The 10597-nt window shown below is 40.0% G+C and overlaps 2 protein-coding genes across 2 annotated transcripts; both read right to left on the bottom strand.

Annotated features, from left to right (window-relative positions):
* Positions 1-599: 599 nt before the first annotated feature.
* LOC111255135 (uncharacterized) lies at positions 600-3274 on the bottom strand. The gene is made up of 2 exons (XM_086976410.1): positions 2965-3274; positions 600-2293 (listed from the first exon to the last, which is right to left on the bottom strand). The coding sequence occupies exon 2, from the start codon at positions 2279-2281 to the stop codon at positions 1547-1549; it is 735 nt and encodes a 244-aa protein (XP_086832536.1). The 5' UTR covers positions 2282-2293; positions 2965-3274; the 3' UTR covers positions 600-1546.
* A 3242-nt stretch (positions 3275-6516) lies between these two features.
* LOC111255136 (glycoprotein-N-acetylgalactosamine 3-beta-galactosyltransferase 1-like) lies at positions 6517-10264 on the bottom strand. The gene is made up of 2 exons (XM_022816797.2): positions 9086-10264; positions 6517-8723 (listed from the first exon to the last, which is right to left on the bottom strand). The coding sequence occupies exons 1-2, from the start codon at positions 9134-9136 to the stop codon at positions 8394-8396; spliced, it is 381 nt and encodes a 126-aa protein (XP_022672532.2). The 5' UTR covers positions 9137-10264; the 3' UTR covers positions 6517-8393.
* Positions 10265-10597: the final 333 nt, after the last annotated feature.

Raw genomic sequence — 10597 nt, 5'->3', positions numbered from 1 at the left:
AATGTTGTCACTGAATAACCCTGAGAATTACTCACACTCCGCTGGCTGTTGTCATGACTGGTCTCTAGAGTAGTCGATTGTTTGTCATACCTTTGCGTAACGTTTTCTCAAAGCGTTAATGACTCTGCGATAAAAGTAGCAACGTTTAACCACAAAAATTAAAATGCTTAAATACAGTGAATTGCCTAGCAAGTAACTGAAGTGACTATATATATATATATATATATATATGAATATATATATATATGAGGCATACTTAAGTATTTGAGGACATTTAAATGCAGGGAGTAAGTATTCTTAAATTTATTTCAGTTCATTAAAAACCGCAATCGACCATAACCCAGGGTCAAGTAGAGGCTAGAAGCGAAACTTCGCCTGTTCATTCAGTAATATCTTAACCTCTTTTGTTTGAATCTAGACCTGAGCAAAACGTAACTAAAAAAAAAGAAGGAATATAATTAATTTCCGATCAGGGACCTAGACTTCGGGCATTCTACTTCCAAGGTCAATATATATTCAAATGGGAAAAAAGAAGTAAATAAAAGGAGACTACTAGGTCCATTACCAAAAGAAATTTTGTTAAAAAAACGCAAGAATCATAGCTGGCCACATCGTAACGTAACGTTTATTAAATCGAACCTTTCAAAGGAGCATCGATCCCAACATTAGTATTTACAGTTATGTTTGTTATGAAAAGTAAATGTCCGCTCAAATATTAAACAAAAGACATCCGTTAGACATTTCCACGCTGCGGTCGTTTTCATAGATTGCTAATATTGTTTTCATTTGTCCATTTTCATGTACGTGCAGAAATTTGGAGCTCGATCAATAAATCTCAATGATAAAAAATTTGTCTGTGCCTTTCGTCAGGGCAATCAGCAATATACCACTTAGCAATGCCTCTTTTTTTTTTTTTAATCACAGATTTAAAATTCTTCGTATAATTATGATTGAATTGGAATTGCTTACCTTGAAGATGAATCTTTTCAGCTAGCTTTGGAAGTATGGATCAAAAGGTTGTATGCGGTTTCGCTTTCTACAATCGGAGTAATATCGCTGAGCCATATTAAAATACTATTCAGATATACAGTATTCACTAACGAAATTTCTTCATATCTTTCATGAGATGTCTACTATATCTTGTAAGACTGTGCTAGCTCGTGATATGTCGCAAGCGGTTCACAGATGCTGCCATATATATTGTTCTAACAAGTTTTTCCTACTTTTCTTTATTTCAAGTACTAATAAATTGTTATGATTGTATTGGACTGCTATAATAAAGTATAGCAACTTCCATTTTTCGTAGCAGCAATTCTTTGTGGTACTAGTCAACGTACTATAATATGTACACCCGTATAGTGATAGGCTGAGCTTTGTTTTTAGCAACTAGGATTTTTTAAAGCAACCGTACTACCGTACTTAGTCAAGTAAATAGGTATATTAATTAGCAAAATGTGCCAGCGTATTACTCGACAGGCACCTCGAATGAAACTAGCGGCTGAGCCGCGCTTGGCTTGTAGTTTTTTTTTTTTGCTTTTCAGGCAGGTTACTTCGTCGGAACTGTTATTCGGGTAACAGCGGCAGCGTTAGGGGTATGTCTTCTAGAGTAAGCCATCTTGAAATGCTCACATCCCTTATTTCGAAACAGAGCACCAATGTGTACATTGCATACCCTATGCACACGCAGTGAAAGAACAACGTCTCGCTGAGCGTCCTCTGAAACCCTGTTGCGATTAACGGTTACTTCACGAAGTTTCGGAGCATAACGACGAAGCTGGCTAAGACCATATTGTGTCACCGATGTGTCCGCTAGACACAACACTTCGAGAAATCGAAAAATCAAATTGCGCTGACCCAGTAAATAGAACGAGTCATCTCGTGCCTCGGTGAAACCAAGGAACACATTTTCTAGGTAGACTGCAAATGAGCCTAATGTAACCATTACACCCGAATCGACGTCCGTACCCTCGAGGTCGATTGTTTTGAGAGCTGGACAATTGACAAGAATATTTTTTAGGAAGTTTCCAGAGCTTAGTCCACGAGCTCCCTCGAGATACAATTCTTCAAGGTTGTCCATTTTCGGCCATTCAGAATCCACGCCGCAAGCGTTAATGGTCCCACCAAGGTCCAAGACTCGAATATTTATAAAAGATGAGATTTGGCTTGAATTTAAAAACGCATTCATCTCAACAAGCAAGTCACGAACCGACAATATTGTCAGTGTCGCTCGGAAATGTTCGAGACTGACGTATCGATGTCGCCCGCGCGCGCAAAAGTTCATGTCCTCTACCGCCTGTCGTCACAAAAATCAAACGCAAAAAAAAGTGCAGCTTTCTACTCTTCCATAAATCTACAATTATTATTACTGGTAGCTTTTCTTCTTGTGGACCAGTACTCTGTGCATTATTCATACACGGATTACTGCCTTCCGTCAAAGTTATCATAACAGCTATTTTTATTTAAATAATATGCAAGCTAGAAATTAGGAAGCCGTACAACTGCCATATTTGCCACAACTAGTTGTAAAAGCTTTCATTCTAGTTCGTCAACTTACTAACTTACAAACTAGCTGCTTGACTGTGTTCACAAATATGGAAAATCTCTAGCAAAGACATCAGGTCTTCTACATTTATGAACGTAATTGACAGGTTTACGTGTTTTAGGGAAGTATTAAGGGTTAACGAGCTTCTTTCTAGAATGGTATAGAAAAACAAACACAAAATAGCGTTATCTATTCAAGCACTGAACGATTTAGACCGAATTTTCATTGCGAAACGCGAAATCCCAAGATGCTTCTTGTCGCCACCGAAAAAAAGTTGTACCTTAAGGGGACACCAATCACAAACAAAACTACATAAACCTATTCCGTAAGCTGATTAACTAAAAAGGAAGACAGTACTAAATAAAACGGCAGGATATGCTTACAGAGAAGGTTCAAAATTGATATTAGGTACAAGAACCGACCAACTGTTTAATGGCGGGGCAGGCTTTTCCAAGTTTTTTGATTTTGCGTGCTGGGACCGAACGCTTTAACAACACGCTGGAGTCTCCATGTAAGATAAGCTCCTGAGTAGGTCCAGCGCTTCGGGCTTTCAGGGTCGAGGCGATCACCGCATGAAGTAACTCGGGAGTGACTTCATTAAGGACCTCACAATACTTCGAAAAAGGTGCACGCTGTTTCAATTTTCTCTGAAGACAGAAAAGCAGTCTGCCAACTTTAAAACAGCTCTTCCAGAAGATGATCTCTTCTTCTATGTTTTCACCTATGCAATGTTCTTTGAATGAGCACGTATGTTTTCAACTGAGGGCTATCGCGGTCAAGTTATATGGATTAGCAAGCTAGCGTTTCACATAAATGAATTAATAGGAGCCGGTGGACGAAAGTCTAAAAGCAAATATAACGACACGTAACATTATTACCTTTACATAAAGTCCGACCTAATACATCGTTCCAACCTCGTAACAGCTTGAATACTTTAAACGTTTCCTAGACATAGTTATAGCTATTCACGAGCTCAACTCAAAATAGACCAGCAGCCGCCGATTTAAGCGCTGACAATCAGTAGCTAGGAGTAGAATATCTATCGGCGTTCTAAAATCATGTGAAGTCTATTAAGGTAGCGACATGTAGCGATAACTGACACGCAAATAATGGCTATCTCGCTCTGTTCTTAAACGTTAGCTAGGAGCCAGTTACTTAAATCGATAATGGAACATCTCAAGTGCACAATTTTATTGGCTATGTTTTTTTTTTTTTTTTTTTTTTTTTTTTTTTCTAGACATACTAGGACGACACAAAAAGCTCGGGAAATATACTGAATCAATCCGTAAAATGCCTCCGGTAGCATGTTCTGATGAGTTTACTTACATTATTATGGGTAGCTCTATCAACTTCATCATCAGATGTCAACTCGAAGATTCCGAAGTCACCAGATCTGGGCCCTCGATCCTGGCGGTATCGCGGCCATCTGAAGGCGTTTCATATTCGTAGAGACTGGACGATGCTCACGAATTTTGGGAACGTTTACTGTTAAGGCCCTGGATCAAAATTCTGATGCGATCTACCAACAACGCTCCAAAAAACAGCTGCATCCTGATGAGTTAGAGTTAGAATCGCACCTCTAAAACGGGCAACAGGGTTGAACCGATTGAACTTCTAGAGGATTGTCGGGTACCCCCGCATGCGCACGAGTACTTATTTAAGCAATTGTTCTGCCCGTACGTTTTGTTATAAAATGCTACTAATATGTCATAGATAGTTATCAGCCGCGTGAACTCAACGGGCTTATAATAATACATTTACTTAAGCGTTCAGCAAGACAAAATTACGTGAAGAACAGTGCTCTATTTATGCATTACATAATATCCCTTTTAACTTATACAAGTGTTTTTACAAGACATGTGGCAGAAAATTTTGAACGGATATTGTTATTATAATAATAATAAGCAAAATGAGCACACGAATATGCTAGAGACGACTTGTTGCTTTTAGAAAACAAAATTGTTTGCAACATTATGCGGCTTTTCTGTAAACCCGAACCCAAAAGGGCGATAAAGTATTTTCATCACGAAGAGAACAACTAAGAAGTTCCATAAAGCTGTAACAGTCAAAATAGGATAGTTTCCTTTGGATCCACTAAGAAATTACCGCATACAACTTAAAAGCACATAAAGGTACTACAAAATAAACAGTTGCATGTGCAATATGTCGCAAAGAATACCCAAATTGTCAGTAGTTTGGCAGTATCTTGTTGTAAATTGGAAAATGTCAAGTGTGTTTCAGTACGAGGTAGACGTTGTGCTCCATTTGAATCGAAAAAAAATAGCACTATCCGCCGACCCATTGTGATCGTTCCCTGTCATCGCCCCATCATCACATGGTTTCATGCAAAGATTTTTTTACCATAAATCACTATGGCCGGTTGGTCACCGGATTCACTTCAGCAGGCTTAGCATATATTGTACTTGGCAGCTGTTACGAGAAGAGAACGGTACCGAAGGTAACAAGATATCGTGCGCGTCAACGGCATTAAATCTTTCTGCACCCTCCAAATGAATTCGACTTACGTTTTCAGTACGCCGGAAACGGAAACACGGAATCTATCGGACCAGCGGGCCTTGCCTCGCGTGGGATTGGGCTTACTCGAACAGTTCCGGAATGTCAGCTAGACAGACAAAACTCCGATACACGAAGAACTTCGAAAGTGTATCAGAGTGTGGCTGCCACCCTCTCCACTCCACCCCAGTGATCACGACCGTACAAAACATTGGATGCAAAAACCCTGTACTTCACTGAGCTTTGTTTCACTCAATGCGTTGTGCTATTGATGATTTCGATCTCGCAACTCATCGTCTCTCTGATCCGGTGCCCTCTCCACTCAGTTTTTACTTTGTCTGCTATAACAATAGCATATGCCGCATGTGAGCAAGACACAATATTACGTGCTATAAACTTTTCGCACCCCCTCCCCCCTCCTCCGGAACTAAGAAGCAATAAATGAATCAGCCCGACCTAAGGCTCTGAATTAAGTCTGAAGGCAATGAGTTTATTCGGAAACACAAGAAGTGTGGACGAAAACTAAGGCCAAGTAATTCTCGCGCATCGCAATATACACTACTCTACCTCGCAACGCTTTACCAGCGCTTACCATGACACACTACCTATAAAATTGAGGTTGGCACAAACCGATTTATAGTAGTCAGCGGGGCGGAGACTCGTAGGAGCTTTTATGCGTAGGACAAATGACATATGCGATCGTAATTCTATCTAACGTAATTTACAGTGGCAAATTCAGCTGTTAGTTTGCTTGAAGGGGTAATATTGTGAACCGCAAATTACCATTTGAAAGAACAGACGATAGTGAGGTACGACTAGCTGAATTTACTCGCGACGAGATGCTCCGCGCGTGCAGGTGCAACGCGACTGTTATACAGGAATAGTGTACGCGCATACAGGCTGCGTATGCATGCCGACAACTTGCCCCTTTCTAGCTGTGAATTTAAGGCATTCTTATTGACTGGAAGTTACGCAAGTTTAGAATAAGATCGGTAGCCAGCTGGTGCCAGCCATAGGTGCTGAGATGCAATTACTTTTTAAGCGAACCGAAACGACTGGTAGAAGACATTGTGCTAGCGACATCTAAGGAGTCATTCTCTTGCTCTTACATATTTTTCTCTTCTCCGCCAATCGCGTTTGTTGTATATTTAAAGATAAATGCTCATTATATCAGTGTTCTGTTTCTAACATGAATTATATATCGAAGCACAGAATTTACAAACGCACCATTGACTGCCAACGCAAGAACGCTGACGTATACACAGCAGGATTCGGACGATCTAAAGCGAGTCCTTAGAATATCATTACATTGACTCTTGAGAGGTTGGAGTGTGCGAATTTTTGTTTAATACCGTTGTCCTTATACTAAAGTTACATTACATTACATGCTTCTTATAACAGGTTGTAGCTTTTGGTAGTCGTTGTAACGAACCTGACGGTTGAATAAGGACGAAATAGCATTTCTGCTTTTTTTTTTTGAGAACCCCTTCAGTTTATTTATCTTTACGCTTAAATAAATACTGATTAATTATCATTGTCGGCCATTTTTTCCCCGTGCCTATCCATTCCTACATAGTATGTACATTGGCATTAGCGTCGTCGGCCAACATGTCGTATGAATTGCGACAAATTGGTACCAGGCAATCCGAGCTTCAAAATATATACTTTCTCTTTTGACGAGACAAAAAGTTATTCACACATAAAATAATCCATTTAATCTGGTTTATGTATATTATTTTCTAAATTAATAAGCTATTGCTTTTGATTAGATAAGTTCCACGGCCATATATTACGTGCTCTCACATTATTGTGACTCCCTGTGTATAATGGTTAATATATAAATATGGACATATAATAATCGTGTTACGTTTGTTTTCGGCTGAAGCCTGCTACGTCATGAATCCTAATATTATTTACAAATACAGGAATGGTATGCAAATTGCCAGTGACCATCTAAGGATTTGTAGCGCTTTTACCTCTTCATCTCGGTACTCATACTCACACCTCATTAACTAGTATCTGAAGCTTCCTTTAAAAGACTCGAACGCATTGAGTGTGACTGGAAGCAAGCTTACGAAAACCATGATCTACCTACTATAGTTCCAGACGACGAACAGAAGCTAAACACAAACGAAATCTAAACAAATAACGAAAATACTCGTTGATTTTCATTCACGCTAGAACACATCTCGTCGTCACAGGCATATAAATAATAAAGTCAAAATTATATAACGCTTCGATGTGGTGTATTGTACGTTGTTACAGAGGAGGCAATATTACGTTCTAGTTGCAAGTACCGAGCCAACCAGCCGAGAGCACCAGAATCATCAATGTCACGTCTTGCTAAATGGAATGAATTAAGTACTGGAACTCGATTATACGTTAAAAATACGTAAAAAACAACTTTTTTTTTTTCTCTCTCTTTCTCTCTCTGTTCAGTTTGGCAGGATCGATATAGTTTGTAGACTGTCAGAAGACTATCGTTATCCTTGATCTTCGTGTAAGTTCAATTATCTCATCATGGAAGGTATCTATCGCTTCATCTTAGTCGCATTACATCGTCACTGTGTGAGTGCGCGAGTGTAGCAGCTACACGTTTTCATCATCAGCAGCAGCAGTTAGTTCCCTTCCGCTTTCATATAATGCCTTGTGTTATCTAGTATTATTTGCTTCGATAATAGCGTTAATAAAAGCTGCATACAAAGGTGGTGAGTTCGAGTCTCCCATGTGTTATATACTTATTTTATTTTTATGACCTTACTTAATTTCAAGAAATATTTTCCCTATCGGCTTTTATTGATAACGCTTCGATTATCAATAATTAGTAAAATGAGTTCATGTCTGGAACGTTCATTTGAATGTAGGCATCCTCCTTGTAGGCCTATTTGTTAGTGGAAATTTGCTGTACACGTATGGTAACCCATTCTGATTAAGTAATTCATCTTCCTTGTTCTTCTGTTGGAAGCATATATAGCCATACAAATTAAAACGGCCGACCATAGTTTTACTGAACTACCATATTTTGACAGTCGACACGAAACGGTCGCATGCATTGTATTCTGCCCACATTCTTTCCGCCCAGAAAGAAATTATATATATATATATATATGCCAAGCTGAGGTCGGCAAGGAAATAGCGGTGATTGGCCGCTTGGTCCTACATGCGAGATCCTACAATAGGAGATCCACAGCACTGCTCATCTGCCGAGTCGTCCCACGCTTGCGCTTATACTTGGAGGAATCCTGTCAGTGGAAGGCGGCAGGTGAAATTACTTATCCTAGCGCACACAGGATATGACGACTGACTGTGTTTCCTATAGCTATTACGGTGTTTATGCTCATAAAGCGTTGCCGATCGAATCCCCAGACTGCTTAAACCTGGTGGCTGACGATGTGGACGACTGCAACGATGACTCCTGCATTTTAGCCGTGGGACGTTGTGGCGCATCTAGTGACCATACTTGTCGGATTTCGTTTCGAGTCAATGATGACCGTGAAGAAGTTGTGGCCGGCTGATGAGGCGTGTCGTCTTCAGTTTGTTGTGAAGGAGCGATGTAGTGTTCAACTCCATACGGTCGCAAGTGATACAGTAGGTACTCCATGACGTACATCATGTTTGGCGATACGTAATGAAAAGAGATTGCTGTATCTGAACAGCACTCCATGCCCTGCAAAACAGAAAAAGGTCAAAGGACAATAGGCACCGTCATTAAATTTAGCTTTTTGAAACTACCAATATTTACATCTTCTGGCTTACGATCAATTCCAATAATGTATTGTGCCAAGCGAATATATTTAGTGTTTCTAATGAGTAATAATGTTCATGATTAGACGAAAAACCTTTGAGACGAGTGCATAATTAAACGAGAACTGAAGGAAGCGAATGTTTTTTTAGGGAGAATATTTCCTTGAGACATGTATGCCTCATATTCTTCGGGTAATTTGTAGCTATTTAAGCTAGAAACCTATATATACGCAGTGATATACATATACACGCCATATGATCTTCAGTAACTTGTAAGCCACTTACGCTTTTCATTGGGTAGTAGGTATAGTTCCAAAACCAGAAGTCGGGTGGCATATGACCCGGGATGAGATGAGCCTCAGGTGTGAGCGGGAAAAATCTGCCTCTGCCCCCAGCGTCACGTGAATCGCCCGCGTCGACGCCTACATCCGCTAAACACTTCCCGAGCTCTACGTCTTCCGCACCGTTGTGGTCGCGTCGACATTTTGTTTGGTTCGAGCGGATACCAAACTCGATGAACCTTCAAAAATCGACCATGACATCACTCGTTATAACATGACGGGTGTACACTATACATACGTATATGCTTATAAAGCCTAATAGTTGCTCGCTTGTTGTCATACGATCAAAGAATCGGTTCGGGACAATGATTAGAAGTAGTTCTAACGGAGCAATACAAGCAAACTGAGAAGAAAATGAATTTCAGTCGTCAAGATAATGTCCTCAATAATGTGGTGACGATTACTTCAACGCGAAAGACGGCCAGCGTGTTTTAACGTGTGCTAGGCTAATTAGCATCATATTTAGTTATTTCCTTTCTATTTTTGAAATTGAAAAAAAAAACAGGAGTTAACTAGAAGAAGAAAAAATTGTAAGAATATTCTTTTCGTTTGGCAGAAAATGTGAGATGAGATGTATCTCATTTGTTTAAACTGTTACAATATCAGATGATGGTGCATATCGTATCGCTTGCTCCGTTAAAGGGTACTATTTCTGTAAGCGGTTAGAACAGAAAAATTTCTGAAGAAGCTGAAGAAAAGCACGTTTGCCGGATTAACTATACGACAAATTGTTCACCTATAGAGAAAACATCAGCCAAAAGAAAGGCAATGCTTTTTGCGACTATAACAAATGACGATATTTTTATGCGATTCGTATATATACTATCGGCAATTGGTGGGTGAATAGGTCGCCGGAACCGATCATTAGGGTGCCAGCCGCAGATAGAAACCCTATCGCAGTAGCATCATGGCGGGGGCTGAATGCCCAGCTGGCAGATCAAGCGACGTACCTAATGGGCGCTATACCCTATCTGGCCGGCTGAGCGAGTCTGTCTGGTTAGTTGTATTATCCTATCAGTTGTGCCGTCAGTTTAACTATTCCGCTGCTCTTCAACTACTCGCGGCGATTTTTCGAGTTGTCATTTCGATCAAATAGAGAGATACGAGAGAGAACCGCCAAGCTAGTTCGAGTAGTAAATCAATACGAACTCTACCGTGCCCTTTCACCCAACCCACCTGTGCTTCGTCTAATGTATTGATAGCCCATCTGTATCCGTCGGAGATCAGCTTATATTTGCCATCTCTTCCTTTGCATAGCACTAAAAACATATATCATATAAAGTCAGCGTATAGGATTTCATTTATCTCTGCGTTTCTCGTCTTTGCAATGTTACCTATTGCTTTTGGCTCAATGCGCCGGAATGAAACTTAAGATAAGACGCTAAATTTAGAGGACAACATTTTTTCCCTTCTTCTATTGGATTCTATCTGAGCTATTCAGCGCAGAGTTTACCAT

The sequence above is a fragment of the Varroa destructor genome, unplaced genomic scaffold (genome assembly GCF_002443255.2).
Source record: "Varroa destructor unplaced genomic scaffold, Vdes_3.0 BEIS01000665.1, whole genome shotgun sequence".
In the NCBI taxonomy this organism is placed as follows: domain Eukaryota; kingdom Metazoa; phylum Arthropoda; class Arachnida; order Mesostigmata; family Varroidae; genus Varroa; species Varroa destructor.
Note: the sequence above shows the minus strand (reverse complement) of the source record. Positions and strands in the feature narration are given on the sequence as shown.